Genomic DNA, 18,210 nt, shown 5'->3' on the forward strand with positions numbered 1-18,210 from the left:
ACATATCAGGGAAGCAATTTACTGTTGTGGACGGGCAGCAGTTAAACAGTGTAAGCCACCTAAAAAAACAATATCAGTTTAGCTTTCTGCTATATTTCAAATATGTTCACCACTCTGACGTCAGACCCTTTCTAATTGGGGAGCTAAAGCCTTAATTCCATTGACAAAAACTGTGATTTCACACCACAGAACACGGGAGATGTAAGTCTATTGCTGCCACAGTTGGTTAGTTACTTTGTGTTATTGTGTTTCTTTACTTTTTTAAAGGGTAAGTTCAGAATCACACAAAAAAACGAACCAATCGAGGCAGCAGCAGTCAAGCAAATCCCTTGTTCTGCGAGGTGACATTAACTGTTTTGTGGAGAGTGAAGTTTTGCTGCTGCCCTTGTCCATTGCAGGACAACCTTTTACCTCCGTTTGTTAATCCTGTCTGTTACTCCAAACTAGGGGCATGCCTGCTTCCATCTTCTGTATGTAATATACTAACTTTGGTACCTCAAACAACCCCATTTCAAAACCTCCGAACTATCCCTTTAAAACTAGCCCAAAAACACTCTGCGTAGTTGATCTATTATGCCCTTCATTCCTTGTGTTTTCCACAGTGATACGTACTTCATTGGGCACACCAGAGAAACCACAGCTATGAATTCCCCGTTATCTTTGTGTTAAAGTTCTTTATCAGTGGGTTTGTCGGGCTCGTTTCCAACGGTTGTTACTTGTGGTTGGAGACTGTAATAAAGGAGAGATGCATATCTTCCCTTGTATCATGTTTCCCATTACTGATGCTCACTGATAATGTTGTCACATTTATCAAAGCTCTAAAAGGAATCGCATGCAAGAACAGCTCTGCTATATTTAAGAAGAACATTCCTTTCTAGTCTGTAACCAATTTTCCATGTGATTACTTTTTAATTGTTTTTTAATTGCTGGTGCTTGGTTTTAATTATCCAACACTGGTTTGAGTCTCAAAGCTGGAATAATAATCCATTATGTATGTTTCAGTGTTTACAGAAAAACTGATATAATGTGAGCATAAAGAGAGGTCTAGAAAGAGTTGTTTGGGGCGATTGTTATCAACCCAAATGAATAAATAATATCCATGAAAACGATGATTACAATATATATTCCAAACCAGAAATAAAACATTGGTAGAGCTGTGCTATATCCACTAACTGTAATTAGATTGGAATAGATGCTATGTGAGGTTATTATGAATATTGTAATATTAGGGTGCAGCTTGTTGAGAAAAGGTCCTTTTAGTAGCTGTTCTGGAGCTTTTCTGATCCCTTGACACGATATTCCTCAGAGTTTATCCTCCAGGCATATCAAATAGTTTGACATATTTGGAAATTAACATTTTTGTCATTCAATCCACCAAGCCAGCGATTAGTAGACATCTCACCTGCTGAGCTGCCCAATAATTATCCAAAGACTAGCAGGGGTCATGACCTTTTTCTTTTTCCTACAGCTCACTGTCTCGCTAATATCACTAATACAGGACACATGCATTCATCATAAACATACCTCTCATTCCAACCCAATGCACAAATCTACACAACATTAAGTATACAAAGCGTAATGAAGACCTTATGGCTCATTAAAGGACGGCAACATGTATCCAGTGTATGCTTGAGAACTGGCAGCAATGCGAGGGTGTGAATGGGATTAATTGTTGTTCAGTAATCTAATGAAAGAATTCGACTTTGGTTTGAGCCTTGGTGGTTAATTAATGTTCATTAACCTCCATCGTGTGTGTGTGTGTGTGTGTGTGTGTGTGTGTGTGTGTGTGTGTGTGTGTGTGTGTGTGTGTGTGTGTGTGTGTGTGTGTGTGTGTGTGTGTGTGTGTGTGTGTGTGTGTGTGTGTGTGTGTGTGTGTGTGTGTGTGTGTGTGTTACTTTGCAAACACAGTCCCACTGCCTCCGGGGAAGGTGTATGGATGTTGTTTTCTGAAGACGTGCCCAACTCTGCTGCAGGGGATGATCTCAAGACTGCCACCACACTGCCACACCCGAAATGAGATCTCTGAAACAAACACGCACGTCAAAACACACACATGTCAAACATGTGTTCCAACCAACTGTTTCCAGGTTATTTTAATGAACAGCATGTAAGCAGCGTTGTGGTGTTGTCTGCACCTCATTAATGTTTGCAGAGTGTTGACTGATTAAATGTTCTTTGACCATGATCTCAAGGAAACCAGAATCTGAATTCTCAAAGCCGCTCTGAATCATTGTGCCGTCTTGAGAGAAGAATGACAAAGACAAAGGCCACGGGGAGATGCAGTTGTTGTCATCGCATTGTAATGGCTACAAATTATCTGTATTGTGCGCACTACGGTTATTTCTCTCAATACAATCATTATCACAATGACACTCTAGTTTCTAAGATTCACTGCAGTCTGAAATTACCTTCACATGAAAAAAGGATTTTCTGTGCTCTTTATCACGTTCTTAGTATGCAAACCCAACATAAGCTCATGTAGCGAGACATATCTATGAAGCTACTTTAGTACCAAACGAGAGCAGAAATGTTGTTTTTCAACCGAAAAGTGTATCATTTACAATGAACAGAACATTTGAGGAACTATGGTTTGACTTTAAAATGTCAACTGACTTTTTTTAAAGCACAAAACTGACTTGCCCGTTTTTCTAGCCCCGAATTCTCTATGAGCTGCAACGCTGCAGATTCATATTAGCTTACAGACATGTGATCTCTGGTATCAATCTCCTCATCTGCATTTCCAAAAAATGTCAAACTATTGACTGTTTCTGGCAAAACTCCTGACATGTCTGTCACCACCAGAGGCGGAACGTCAGGGAGCGAGACAGTCATCAACAACACATTACAACAGAGAAGTACATTCATGCTAAACACTGACAGTGATAGTTTTTCTTGCTCTACCTGCCACTTTTAATTACTGTGTTTTTGCTCCAGTCATTCACCTAGTAATATTTAATTTATTTAATATGTTTTATTCTTAATGTTTGTTGATTGTTATGTGTGTACCTGTCCACGGACTGCAGGTGGGAATGAAATTGTAGCCATAATCTGGCATATAGCATCTTTTCTTTTTGAGATAAATGCATTTTCATACATGGTTATATATCATATAACCTATATTTTCCTCTAAAATTAATTACAGAATCACACATTAGATTTCCTAATCACCATTGTCTGTGGTTCTACAGTCTACACGCTCCACTGTGTACTGAATTTACATTTGCACCTCGGTGAGCAACACTCACCGAGGTTTTCTCCTCCCCATACGTCCATCATCATGTCGTACTTTCCCAGCAGCTCAAAGTAGTCCTTATCCATGACGAAAAGACCTCCTGCTATCATTGGAGTCCTGCAGGGGCAGAGGGCAGGAGGATGGAGAAAAGATATTAGAAGTGGGGCGGAAGCTGGCAGACAAAGTGAGTCTGCCGTTTAAACCCCTCGATGTCTGTGTGATAGTGTCCGTCTTACTTTATGGGGGCAATGGGGTTGCCTTGTCTGGCTCGTCTCTGCTCCAGAGTCATGTAGTCCCATTTAAACACCAAATTCCAGTCGAAACCTGCCGACACACACACACACACACAGAGGGCAAAAGGACAACACTATTATTTGAGATAAAGTAGCACACAGCTGGTTATATAATTAGACCTGGCAGGTTCAGGTCAGTTGACTGGATCCAGCAGCAGTTGCCTGATATCACATGTCTGTACTGTTTGTGTTCATGTGTCAGTACAGAGAGAGAAACCTCTTAAACTCAACAATGTATAGTTTTGACCTGATTTTGAACTATATACTATTATAGGATGCACATGCTGGGATATGACAGTCAATTAAAGCACAGTCTCTCAACCGGTACATTACCTATGAACTGTATCATAAAAATATGGCTTAAAATTTGATTAAAGATACATTTCTGTCGGCTTCTGACAAACAACCACAACATTGACACATGCTAAACATTAACATTACTAGCAACCAAATTAAAGTGGGCGTAAAAATGACGTATTTCTCAAAATGTGTAGTTCACAATTTAACAAAATATATATAGGTATAGACATTTTTACACATTTAAATGTGGATTTTAAATATCTTTCCACCAACTCTACCAACATAAATATATTACATACTCAGATTCTAGTATGCAGTGTGGAAAACAAGGTTTATTTCCAGGAGGAGTTCATCTAAACATGCTGGGTGTATCATTAGCGGAAGTGTTTGTCGTGTGTGTGTGAGACAGTCTGAAAACTGTTTACGAAGAAGCATACAGGATGCCAAGACCTCAACAGGTAGTGATGCTGCTAGTACCGAACATCAAGGGACATCGCGTGTGTGTGTGTGTGTGTGTGTGTGTGTGTGTGTGTGTGTGTGTGTGTGTGTGTGTGTGTGTGTGTGTGTGTGTGTGTGTGTGTGTGTGTGTGTGTGTGTGTCTCTCTGCATGTGTACCGTACCTCCTTTCAGATCAGCCGAGGCGCCTACGTACTGGAAGTTGTCCATGTTGATGACATCGATGATAGGAGAAACGACTCTGCTTTTGTCCTGAGAAGGAAGTATGAAGACAAATACATCCGTGAAACTTTTTCAGCTCTGAACAAACTTACAATGAGCATGACAGGAAATGTGTATAAATGAATAAAGTCCAAGTCTACCAGGTTTTGTGTAGTTCAAAAGTAAATGACTCATATGTTTGGTTTTTCTTTCAGATATTTATCAGAGAACTGCAAGGAGAGCAGCTCTGCCTTCTCGACTGTAGGTCACTCCCACAGAGCCACATCACAGGAGTTTAGAGAAAAGAGGGTTTCTCAAGTGGCCAAAATGACAATTCCCAGAAACAAGCCTCAAGGTGCAGAGAGAGAGTTTGTTTTGTGTTGAAACCTTTTGATATGACTCATGAGGCTTCACCCACACAGGTGGCATTGTTCCCTTTGTATTTCGAGTGATTCATTATTTAGAAGTGCAACTAAAGCGAAGTCAATTACTCTGACAGCAAATTGTTTTTGATTTGGCTCCACGCGTTTATTAACTAGGGAACGACAACACACAGCGTTTGGGAGGATCAAACGCAGATCAGACTTTATTCAGTCATATCAGATAAATATTTAAACGACCTCTGTATTACCCGCAGAGTCCCACTTCAGACTGAGATTACTATTCATCAAGACACTCTGAAGTCATTACTAAAATACTTCAATTAAATAGCAACACAATGTTCATCTGTAACTGAGTTGAGGTTTATTCTGTTTGAGGATGTTTATTGTAGGGTTCTTTTTCAAGATCAAATAAACATGGTGGAAAACTGTATTGAGTCTTGAAATAAAAGACAACTATCATCGTCTATTATCGAGATAATAAGAGATAATGATATTCTGCCCATTTACAGAGGGGTCACATTCTGAAAAGGATTCTTCTTCTTTTGTTTACAGTATAAACCAAGTAAAGATCAACATCAGTATTTCATTTATCATCTCACTGGTTTATATACTTTTTGACTTTAGCATGACATTTGAATCTAAACTGAATACACATGTCAGATCAGAAAAAGGGGAATGTGAATCTTTGGAGCTGTGAGATGGTACTTTTACTCCAAACATTCCTGTGTTATTGAAGTCATGCGCTCCTTGTTTTTCACATGAATGCTAACAAGACACTGACGGCCCGTCCACACAGCGGCTTTGGAAAAAGCTTGGAGGTGGGCGTGTCTGAAGCTTGACCAACAACCAATCACATGAATCTCCCGCCCCTGACACACAAGCAGCGGTTTGATTGGCTAGAGCTTGTACTGGCATATGATTGGCTGACGCTTCTGCAGAGGCTTCAAAAGTTGAACATTGCTCAACTTTTGCAGCCTGAAACGCCAGGAAAGCTCCGCTCTGCTTCCCACACAATGCAGGTGAAAAGTGACGTCACCCCATTCAAAGTGAATGGGCAGAAGAAGCTTCCAACGCCGCTGTGTGGACGGGCCGTGACTGACTGACGGCTGCAGGATGCTGCTGATCTCTGACCTCTGTGTGAAAAAGCTAATTCCGCTACAAATATGAATACAACTGAGCCCCTAGACTCCCATAGGGTCATATTTGTGTTATCTTGCAAGTTAATTAATGTGTGCAGAAGATCAAATGATATCACCGACAGGACTTGGGGGCTTCGTAGGATAACATTATCAACATCAGTTCTGAGCACTGAGATACAGCACATAATTAAAACAGAGTCATTTTTTATTTGTTGGGTTGGTGTTTTTTTTTGTTAGGCCAAATTATTTGATTTAGTTTGATTCTTGCAATCAAAGAAAAGTTCACTGACCCTGTTGATTAAGAAGAATTCATGCTTTTTGATGCTTTACTCGAATATGTAAGTTGACGACTAATGTATTTTATCCTCACTTTCACTTTTGAATGATGCCTGGCGAGCATGTTTAGAGAAAGAAGGATGCTTGATTGCGAGGATGCGTGTGGACTGTAACGACTCATAGTATCTCACTGTTTCACCTTTGAAATAAACCAATATTTAAGTTTCTTTCTTGGCAAAACAAAACACATCTATTGTCTGTCGTCTATTGTCCCATCATTGTTTTTTTTAACTGGATTAATCTTTTACATATGAACGATAATAAATTAATGTATAAAGGAGGGTCCATGGGTGGATGTATGTATGTACAGTATGTGTGTGTGTGTGTGTGTGTGTGTGTGCGCGCGCGCGCGTGCGTGCGTGCGTGCGTGCGTGTGTGTGTGTGTGTGTGTGTACCTCGGCCACTCTCTCCAGCAGCGGCTCCAGCCAGTGGTCGTTACATTCACAGTGAGAGTCTAAGAAGGTGAGGACTGGAGCCACGGCGGCGTCTGCTCCGCGGACCCTCGAACGCATCAGTCCTGAGGGAAACACCAGTCAATAAAAACACATTTAGAATGATTTCAACCCCACTGATAAACACAAGGTGGAGCTTCATTAGTTAATGTTTCTTGTAATGAAATAAAACGTTCATTTATTCTCTTCACTACCTTCTCTGCGGTCATTTCTCAACACGCGTATTTTTTCTATTTTCCCCAGAAGCGCTCCATCCTCCGCTGAAACACACACAGAGCAGACATTGCATTTATTTCACCTTTCAGCAGCTAGAACTCCATTATTTATGTATAATTGCTGTGCGATGCTGACTTAACCATACGGTCATTTTGTGCAATAATTATTTTACTGTGCAATAATCTGGTTGACTTTAGCACTAATACTGCATTTCAACTCAATAATTAATGTTTTACTATTCTTTAATATTTTAACACACTTAATCATAGATCCCATTTCAAATATTATCAGTACGTACTATATATTGCTGTATACTTTAAAAATCTTTCAAAAATACATTTTTTTTAGAACCAAATGACTTATTATTGTATATTCAAGTCAGGAGTCAAAGTCAACTTTATTGTCAATCGTTCAGTTTGTGTGTACAGACTGAGATATATATATATATATATATAATGGTAATAATAGTAATATAATGCATATCCTTTAATAATATTCATTTTTATTTTGTACAATTTCTTTATGTTTATACACATCTATATTCTTGTAACGTAAACCTCAGGGATCAATAAAGTATTTCTGTTTCTAACATTGATCTCACTGGGTTTGTTTGTGTAATCTGTCTGTGTGCGTAACTCACGGTTATCACTGTAGTCGTCAACCAGAATGATTTCTTTGACCAAGTGAACAGGACTTTTCTTCAGGACACTAACCAGAGAAGGAGAGGGAGTTTATATGAAGATAAAATACACATTAAGAAAGAAAAAACTTGGGACACACACAAATCATCACCTACCTGACCACAGTCCTCAGCAGAGCAGAGCGAGCTTCATTGTGGAAAGTGATGACGACGCTGGAGGCGGGCAGTTCAGTCTTCCATTGTTTATGTCTGCAACTACACACACACACAAAAATCATCAAAATGTGTTTAAAAGGATAGACATAATAATTGCCTACATGTGTACAAATGTACACATCCACTCTTACGCACACAGCTGAATGTGTGAATAAAGCTGTGAGCTGGAACCGCTCCTAAATACATTCTGAATACATGAACACAACAAATAGGATTCAGTACCCACCCAATTCCCGTGTGTGTGTGTGTGTGTGTGTGTGTGTGTGGATGAGAGGATGCTACATGAGACAAAGAGCCACGTGGAGGACAAAAAAATCCCGATGTCTTGTCCTTGTGTATATATATATATATATATATATACACGTCACACAGGCAGATCTCTGGGTGCGGAGAAAGAATCCAGTTCTAGAAAATTAACCTTCAGCTTCAATTTAAAAGAGTAAGAGAGGTTGGCCTTGGAGGCTGAAACACAAACCAGATGTACGGACTGTATAGCACATAGGTACACTACATATAGAACGACAGTACACATTGGTATTGAACGTCTGTGAGCATGGTGTGTACCGTTCTTTAGTCCCTGTATCTATTGATGGATTATTGAGTGTTGCAGGGCGCCCCCCCACATTCACCTACAAAATGTCAATCAAAGAGACACACAAAAAGCAGGAGGAGGCCTAAAATGACCTAGAAAGATATTTAAATATCTACAAAAAGACTCGCAACGACTACAAGTGGATGCAGTGCAGCTGCTAGAAGACCAGAGAAAGGCTAACAACGACTAGGCAAAGAGGTTGAATAATCACAAATAGACACAGCCAAACTGACTACAAACAAACACAACACATAAAGAAAAAGGGGCAGAACAACCACGGACTGAAATTAAGAATAGAAAGATCAAAGTAACACACTGTTACTCAAAACAATGAAAAATAGAAACAAAATGATTTAAAAAGAGATGCAAAAAAAGAGGCCAGAAAATGTAAAGTGTTGCTCCTATAGAGAACAGGCTTTTAAACTTTATAAAATGTTGAACTGCAGCAACATCCATGTTGTATCGACATACATGTTTGAACTGCTGGTGTTTAAACGCTTTAGAATAAAGATACTTTGATCTTGTGTTGAAAAGCACTGATGAGGCGGCCCAGGCCTGAATGTTATGGAGAACATTCAACAATCAGTGCTGCTGCGTGCTGTGCAAGGGACACATCAGTGCCAGATCAATATGAGACACGTCCAGATCTTTTAGTAGGCTAATGGGTCGAGCCATCTGATTTGGCTCAATATATCAGTGAGGCCAGACAACTGCCTTTATAAAAATAGACTTTATATCACACAGTGTGCATCGAGATAGATCAGCAGGAATTAAACCAGTGACTGAAAATGATGTCATACTGTAACGAGCAACGTGTTGTATGTTCACTTATTGTGTTCAACATTGATTTACAGCTTAACTTAAAACTCACTGAGCACTACAACGCTAGGTTTTCTGCTCCATTCAAGGTCAAATATTAGTCAAATATAGTTTCTTGCGTCAGGGCATATTGTGATCAGAATTTATGCGTTCAATAATTTAATTAAAGGTGGGGTAGGTAAGTTTCAGAAACCGGCTCGAGATACACTTTTTGTTATATTCCATGGAATGCTCTTAACATCCCGATAGCAATGAATATCTGAAGTGCTTTGACAACAAATCCATAAAAAAAATTCATCTGTAGAAGCCGTAATACTGTAAAAAGTACCAGCTAAACGGATTGGATGGCCTACCTGCCTGTCAGCCTTCCATCGGGGCACAAACTTATCTCGTGCCCTCATTGGTCACGTGCGCGTTCGTGTGTGTTGGAGGAGGGGCTCTATAAGGAAGTGGCAGATTTTCTCCGGTTGTGTATTTTCAAATTCTAGCGATCTCGAGCCGGTTTCTCAAACTTACCTACCCCACCTTTAAGTAAGGCAAGGCAAGTTTATTTATATAGCACCTTTCAACACAAGGCAATTCAAGGTGCTTTACAAAAATGAAAGACATTCAGACAAAGGCATTTAAAAACAGTAAAAGATCATAAAAGAAAAAATACATGAATAAAAAGTACATGAATACAAAGTTACAGTGCAGTTTAAGATATGAATAGTTCACACAGAAGTTCCACTTTACTGATGAACACAACGGCTCAGTTTCAATTAAAAGCAGCGGCAAAAAGAAAAGTCTTCGGCCTGGATTTAAAAGTAGTAAGAGTTGCAGCGGACCTGCAGGTTTCTGGGAGTTTGTTCCAGATATTTGGAGCATAATAACTGAACGCTGCTTTACCATGTTTAGTTCTGACTCTGGGGACAGAAAGCTGACCAGTCCCTGAAGACCTGAGGGATCTGGATGGTTCATAGTTTAGCAGGAGGTCAGAAATGTAATTTGGGCCTAAACCATTCAGTGCTTTATAAACCAGCAGCAGTATTTTGAAATCTATTCTTTGACACACAGGAAGCCAGTGTAAAGACTTCAGAACAGGAGTGATGTGATCCACTTTCTTAGTGTTAGTGAGGACTCGAGCAGCGGCGTTCTGAATCAGCTGCAGCTTCCTAATAGATTTGTTAGTGAGACCTGTGAAGACACCATTGCAGTAGTCCAGTCTACTGAAGATAAAAGCATGGACACGTTTTTCCAAATCCTGCTGTGACATTAGTCTTTTAATCCTAGATATATTCTTTAGGTGACAGTAGGCTGATTTAGTAACTGTTTTGATGTGACTGTTGAAACTCAGGTCAGAGTCCATGACTACACCTAGATTTCTGGCTTTATCTGTTGTTTTGAACATTGCAGTCTGAAGCTCTGAAGTAACACATTTAAACAAGTTGAAAAATAGCCTTGGTTCTGAATCAAAATGTTTTTTCTCACTTTAGAGCAGGTTGAGGCAAAGCCAGAAAACAAAAGCCCGGCCGAGTGGCTGAGTGTGTTTTGGAGGATCTGGATCAACAGATGAGATGACAAAATGACTCACTCGCCAATATTCAGTCACTTTCCATAACTTAAAAAAATCAGGAGTGGTTCAATTCCACAGATTGAAATAATAATGTATGGAGTAAGACTGTATAAAATATTAAACACTCTGAAAAGCTGCTGCAAAGCTCATATTTGGTGGAATTAACTTTAGACACAATTAGGCAGTAAACATCTTATTTTCCATGGTTAAAATCTGACTGTTTTTACAGAATGTTCACACAGGGGTCCCTTATTAAATGCTGTGACTATCTGAGGGACTGCAGTTGTTGGCCCTTCTGCTTGGTAAGAAGACAATACAAGGTGTTCTCTCGAGGAGTAATTTAAAATAATTCTTAAAGAGACACACTGCTGACACTCTTACACACTTACAACCATTTTTGACATTCTTTCAATGTATTTATGATTGATTAAAGATAATGTAGAAACACAAGATAAACTGGTCAAAGTAAGAGCTGTGGCATGTGGCATGAATCATACTCTTAAGATTTCAGAACCCATGTGTTTAACTTAACAGGGAGCTTTAAGGCTGAACAGTTTTGACTTAAGTTTTACAAGGACTGAAGCAGCATCATGGATTAATATAGACCGTTTATCTTGTGTACAACCAGACAATTTGGCAGACATAAGAATGAAGCCAACTTAAACATAATAAAGTTTTCATGAAGTGATCCTATACATATGGCTCGATGTCTCGTGGTTGGTTTACCAAGCAGATAGACAGCGGTTTCCGGAGGTTTGTGTTATGAATGGAGCAGACAGTGCGGATCTGATCTGCAGCTACTTCCTGATATCGTCTGATACAACACAATAGAGGGAGTTTCCAAGAGACCTTCCAGTCTGGTACTAATTAGTCAAAGAGACAGCAAAGGACCGCATGTACACACAAGATCACACTTTGGTGAGTGTGGTTAGGTTGGTCAGAAGGCAAATACCTCAATAGTGATATTGTGACTATATTGTATGGTGGACCGGTGATTTTGCATGATTTTACAAAATACATAAAAGATAAATAACTGCCAGTAATGTGGATTTATTCTGGGTAAAGACAAAAAAAATGAAAATCTGGTAAATTACGAAAAGCACATCACTCACACATTACTGTAATGCAGCCTATTTTGATATCCAAAATATGAGACGATATCTAGTCTCGTATCACGATATCAAAATAACATGAATACATTTCCCAGCCCTGACACAGAGAGAGAGATACAGTTTGTGTAAGGGTAGAGATACGTACTGGTCATGTCTGGTGTCGGGCACGGCTCTGTCCATACGGAGTTTGTCGCTCTCCACCTGGTTGAACTTGTTCCTGGCGTACGGATCCTGACCCGCTCGCACCACTGTGGCTCCAACGTACAGATCCTGGTCAAAGTCCTGCCAGCGCACCTTACCTGGAAACACACACACATAAACATTAGGCACACTTAAGTATTAAGTAGTAGTATTAATACATGTCTAAAGAAGTTGGAGCAATTGTTGTCTTGTTTGTGTTCTTCTTCACATTTGAGGTTTAACCAAGATGGAGAGTGGAATGATTAAAAAATGGTAAAGAAAAATTCCAGATAATTCAAAGACAAATCCAGCAGAAAATGGATTTTGGGAAAAACTGACAGGTTACAGGATTGATGTATACATTTAAATCATGAATTAATATACAGGCTGTTGTGAATAAAGAACAACTAGTGTCTTTATTATAGTGAGGGGGATAAAAGGGGAAGACAGGGGGAATGACACTCTGCATGTGGTCCTAGGCCGGGTTCAAACCCGGTGGCACATGTTTGTACTTTGACAGTGAACAACCCAAGAACAAATTGTTCCTCAACATTTCAATAACAAACACATTCACAATGCAACTCTTTGGTAAATACACATGACATAAGCAGAGCGTATCCACAAATAAAAGCTGCCACCAAACATGACGTTTTAACCTTATCAAAAGGCAAAAAATGTGTCTCAGGAATAATTGGGATTATACATCAGACGGAATATGAAGTGTAGGCAGCAGCCCGTCTGGTGAATGAATCCTTCTCGACTGACAGGAAGGAAACCTCGTCGCTTCAAGCTGCTGCCTGACAGGCGGCAGCACGGCAGTGAGCAAAGCTGACATGAGACTTGTGATGCTTATATGAGAAGCTGTGCAGCTTTCAGAAGACAAGGCCAGAACTGCTGTGGCAACGCTAGAAAATAACAAATGTATTATGCACTGCACTAATTAAATCCTAGTGAATTAAGTAATATACTGAGGCCTAAAAATAAAAGTTTGGAAAACATCTTTACCCCCTTACACACATCCAAACGGAGCACATTGTGTCTGACCAGATTAAGAAGATCATTGCACGCCAAACAAAGAAAGTTCTCATGTTTAATTTCACAGTTTATCTCCGACTACTGAGACACACGAATAATAATGCAACTAATTAGCCGGGTGCAGCTGCTATGCTAATGACTTGTGTTTAGCATATGGCAGCGTGAGATTACACTACCCCTCAGTATGGATGCCTGTGTGTATGACAGACAGACAGACAGACAGACAGACAGTGGGACGTGGAGCCTGATGAGCAGGAGAGTGTGTGTGCATGCGTCTCTGCTGACAGCACGTGAATGTGTCTGGCATGCTAATTAGCTGAAAATCACAATGCTGATTCGCCTGCGACTGTCAGCGGCGCCTCGGAGACACTGCGGTACGCGAGTGTGAGATGTCCTTGCTGATATCTATTTAGTGGCAACAAGTAATTAATGTAGTGACTTCTACTTCTCACTTTGCGAGTATTTAAATTAGGCTTCCAAAGTGTATATCACACGCTTGTTCAAGCCTCCTTTTCTTTGTTTGCTAAACCAAAGAAAGCAGATGAACTGTTCGATTTCTCAGTGAGATTAATACAAATCGATTTTCAAATACTCTCTTAAGCAGGTTCAGGTATCCACTCCCAGCTGGTAGTTTGATTTTGTGTTTTTGTATCAGAGAAAGGAGTGGTCAGTTTAAATTCAAATAGTTTATAGTCTCATCACCAAAATCTTCCATCCTCAGCGGCTGACCGCTCATTAGTACTGTCCAGTTTCCAACCCACGGTTACCAGCAGGCAGCAGTGGAAAGTAATTAAGCAGCCTACATTTACTCAATTACTGTACTTGGGTACAATTTAAGGTACCACCTTACTTCCATTTTATGCTACTTTATAGTTTGCTTCTGCGCATGTCGGAGGCAAATGCAGTAGCCTCTTTTTCACTTCACGATATGTGTTTATGAAATAAATGACTTGCATATTCAGATTATTCACACAAAATCAAATCAACAAATACATTATGATATATTGTTATACGTTTCTATTATTTTAAACTAAATGTCTTTGCTTGCTTCATATCCCCTCCCTCTGATAAGATTTGACTTGGTACATTGCTAAGTATAAATGTTTTAGAATGAAGATTTGAGGATAATTGTTTTTATTAGGTGCCACAATTGAAATGTTTAAAGCAGGGCTGCTAGAAACTAGAGGTGCATACTTATTCTGGGGACTACCGTATATTCATTTGGTTTATTCGCTTTTACAGTCTCCTACTTCTTCATTTATTTTACACTTCTTTCCTTCTTCTCGTCTTAAGTGTGTTGTGAGGGATGCTGCGATTCGCTGCCTGGTGTCATTGTAATCGAGTCACCCTGAAGTTAAAATGCCTCCACTTCAACATTCAAATTGGATTCCATTTCCATTGCTGGATCAGATAAGAGAGTGTGTGTTCAGCCTTCACAAGTCAGAGGGTTGTGAGGGAGGGGCGGCTTTGAGTCGGGGCGCGGACGAGAGCTGAATGACAAATCGAGGCTCAGATGCTGCGACTGTCGGACTCTGGAACAATGTTTCTCAAAGCCTGGGTGGAGACGCATAGCTGGGTTTGCTGCGAGATTAAAGTAGATACTTGAATTATTTTCAATAGCTGAATTGAATGTTGAATTGTCTTCTCGTTCCCAGTGGTTATTTAAACACGGTAAGGTGAAGGAGGCAGAGGCTGTTCTTGCTCTATAAAACTAAGCCACTATGTCACCACATTTCAAAAAGGAAATGGTTTGGGTTGTGGGGACATGATGTGTCTTTCTGGATACATAACTGTGGTGTACAGTGTCAGCCAAGCACATGCTTTACAGCTGGGATGTATTTGTCCTTTTCCTTTACTATAATCATGAGCAGAAACAATGACACACTGAAATCTCCAGATCCTGAAGCACATATTTGTCAGACATCCTGGGTATAGATATGATAAACAAATATATACTTAAGACCTTTTTGGCTATAACAGAAATATACATTAGCTTGTTTAGGCATTGTGTGGTTGAGGTGCAAGATGGGTAGCGAAGTTTCGTACCTGGCGGCAGAGTTTCCAGGCCGTTAGTCTTGTCGTCAGAGATTTGAGCTTTGCTCTTACTCGACGAGTCACTGGAGCCCCATTCATCCTGAAAACAAACACACAGATTAGCCCGGATACACACCATTTAGTCCGATAATAAATAAACATTTAGCAGGTGAGAGGCACATGATCTAGAACAGTGCTTCCCAAAGTGTGGTCCGCCGACCACTGGTGGTCCGTGAGCGCCCCCTAGTGGTCCGTGAGTATATTGGTAACATTTCACATTTGAAATAAATAAATACATTTAAGTTTTCCGCACTCTCGCAGGAATATCTCCGCAATGGAACAAGCTTAAGTTTCACTTTCTATTGCATGATAAAGCCCAGGGCAACACCTTCGTCACACATGTTGCCACCTGTTTGTACCATTTCCAGGCGATTTATAATCTGTTCTAGAAAAACTATGTGTTTTGGGATATTTGTGGAGTTAGGTGGTCCGCGAGTATTTTTTTATTGGTTTAGTGGTCCTTGGTATGAAAAAGTTTGAGAAACACTGATCTAGAACACACAGACATCTGTTTTTTTAGGATCATGCGCTGTTTGCTGAAGATTACCACGCTATAAGAAAACCAACTCGATGTAAACCAGTTTTTTCTTTTTAAGATGATTCCTCGTTTCCTCACTTCATTATAATCAACACCTTATGAGACCAGAGCTCAGCTGAGTCCACTCAAGTTAAATCCATTTCGGCAACAGGATCAAGTTGAACATCAAAAACTTCTTCTGGCGAAGCACTGAATGATAAATCAATTCATTCATGTTTCATCCACTCATTGAGTCATCCACAGCCAGGTAATCAGACTGAACTGATTTGATGAGTGTGTGCAGTGGTTGATATAAGCAAAGTAAGGCAGGGTGATCAAATATCTCAATCATTTGATCAGCTACGTTGATGATATTGTAGAGTGGACCATTGATGTTTTCAGAATTTTTTTCCATTATGTGATTTTCTTTAAAAAACATAATCCTTAAATCAGCATTACTGTGGATATAATGTCTAATGGGGGAACAGCAAATCAAAGAGCAGCCTTTAAAATCAGGAATAGACTACACTTATGGCATATTAACATATCCTAAACATGATCAAATATCTTATCACTCGTCTCAAATCAGAATCAAGTGATTGCCAGGTACATTTACACATTAGACACATTTTATATTTACCACGAATACTATTGTAATGTTTACAGGAAATATAAATATACAGGAAAAAAGGAAATATGTATAGAATATGACAAATTACTGTAAAGAAATGTGCAGTGAATCTTATGTCACAACATTTATATTAAATGCATATATTGCCCAGGCTTTTGGCAAAGTCATCCATTCATTCAGCCACTCTTTTATCTCCTCTTTTCATTTCCTCCCTTTCATTAAATCAGGTCATTCATTCATCCAGTCCACCGGTGCATTTAGAAACACACTTCAAGCATTCAGCGTCTCCAAATGGGCCGATGACACACCCCTCTGTGTGTCCATTAAAAGCCACTGGATCGATACACAGAGTCACAGTGATTAGCGCCGCTCATTCTCTGTCCTGTCCGTCGCCCTTTACGTCAGAAAACTATTTTCCAACCTTATTATTTGCTCTGCAGTTACTTTTCACCTTCAGCCTCTCTTCAATGCGCCATTGATCTGTTTTCTTTCAGGACAGCCAATGTCAGGTTGACTTCAGAGACTACCACAAACAATGTTCAACAGTTTAACTATACAGAGAGAAGCGTTGACGGGTAGAAAATAGATTTTCACATTTAAATCAGGCTTTTTAGGCCTTTACATTTATCTACAGCAGTGTTTCTCAAACTTTTTCATACCAAGGACCACTTAACCAATAAAAAAAACACACGCGGACCACCTAACTCCACAAATATCCAAAATCGCATCGTTTTTCTAGAACAGATTACAAATTGCCTGAAAATGGTACAAACAAGTGGCAACATGTGTGATGAAGGTGTTGCGCTGGGCTATATCATGCAATTGAGAGTGAAACGTAACCTCGCTCCATTGCGGAGATATTCCCACGAGAGTACGGAAAACTTACATTTATTTATTTATTTAAATTGTGAAATGTTACCAATATACTCGCGGCCCACTAGGTGGCGCTCACGGACCACCAGTGGTCCGCGGACCACACTTTGAGAAGCACTGATCTACAGTGAATAGCGCGTCAATCCTAATCTAAAACTATACCCATTTGAAACTGAACCACCTCTATACAAATATAACCTACATGAAATTAATTAATTTATGTTTATGACAGCTGCAGGGTATATGCAGGAATCCTGAAGTCAGATGTAAAACCTTTTAAGACCTTTTTTAAGACCCTTTCCATACATTTTAAGACCTCATCGCCACTTCGAGTTCTAACCGGTTACCTTGGCGACACACTTTACCTCACATTTACTATATACAGTATTGATTGTCCTTCCTCCTTATCTTCCAACCATTTGGACGCAAACTTGCATTTCCCCATAACGATGTTGTTTAACAACCGGCGTAAACGGACCTTCGCGCTATCAAGCAGTGAGCGTGCGATGTCCTGTTCAGATGACGTCAAACCCAACGGGATGCCATAAATAAACTACACAGGATCACACCACACACCTACGCAATGATTACATTCAGGCAGACTGTAGAATACAACCTCTTTGGACAATTTATATACTTATTGAAAACAAGCTACAAAATGTAATACCTTGGAAAATTCCGTTTAATACCTTTTAAGACCCCGCGGACACCCTGAGCTGAGTGCGTGAACAGTCAGATGGTAATACTCAGTGTAGGAAGAAGGCTGGCAGTATACCTGCTGCAGAAACAGTTTGACAGGCTCTGAGGGAAAAACAGGACACGTTTTCAAGTGAAACAAAGCTCCAAATTGGCTTCAGACTTTTGCTACGGGGGCTGCTTTGTCTCTCTGACACTTATGTTCAACTCCTCAAACTGAAAGGTTTCATGGCCTTCTTTTT

The 18,210-nt window shown here is 39.8% G+C and overlaps 1 protein-coding gene across 6 annotated transcripts in view; it reads right to left on the minus strand.

Moving 5' to 3' along the window:
• Positions 1–18,210, minus strand: part of galnt2 (UDP-N-acetyl-alpha-D-galactosamine:polypeptide N-acetylgalactosaminyltransferase 2) — a 63,674-nt gene that overhangs the window by 11,527 nt on the left and 33,937 nt on the right. For all 6 annotated transcript variants that reach the window (XM_034075431.2, XM_034075449.2, XM_034075440.2 and 3 more), the window contains exons 2-11: positions 15,204–15,291; positions 12,088–12,241; positions 7,805–7,903; positions 7,649–7,716; positions 6,987–7,052; positions 6,736–6,857; positions 4,446–4,533; positions 3,469–3,556; positions 3,246–3,349; positions 1,896–2,022 (exon numbers count right to left, since the gene is read on the minus strand). In XM_034075431.2, coding sequence (XP_033931322.1) covers positions 1,896–2,022; positions 3,246–3,349; positions 3,469–3,556; positions 4,446–4,533; positions 6,736–6,857; positions 6,987–7,052; positions 7,649–7,716; positions 7,805–7,903; positions 12,088–12,241; positions 15,204–15,291 — 1,004 coding nt within the window. The remainder of the gene's footprint in view (positions 1–1,895; positions 2,023–3,245; positions 3,350–3,468; positions 3,557–4,445; positions 4,534–6,735; positions 6,858–6,986; positions 7,053–7,648; positions 7,717–7,804; positions 7,904–12,087; positions 12,242–15,203; positions 15,292–18,210) is intronic.

The sequence above is a fragment of the Pseudochaenichthys georgianus genome, chromosome 3 (genome assembly GCF_902827115.2).
Source record: "Pseudochaenichthys georgianus chromosome 3, fPseGeo1.2, whole genome shotgun sequence".
NCBI lineage: Eukaryota > Metazoa > Chordata > Actinopteri > Perciformes > Channichthyidae > Pseudochaenichthys > Pseudochaenichthys georgianus.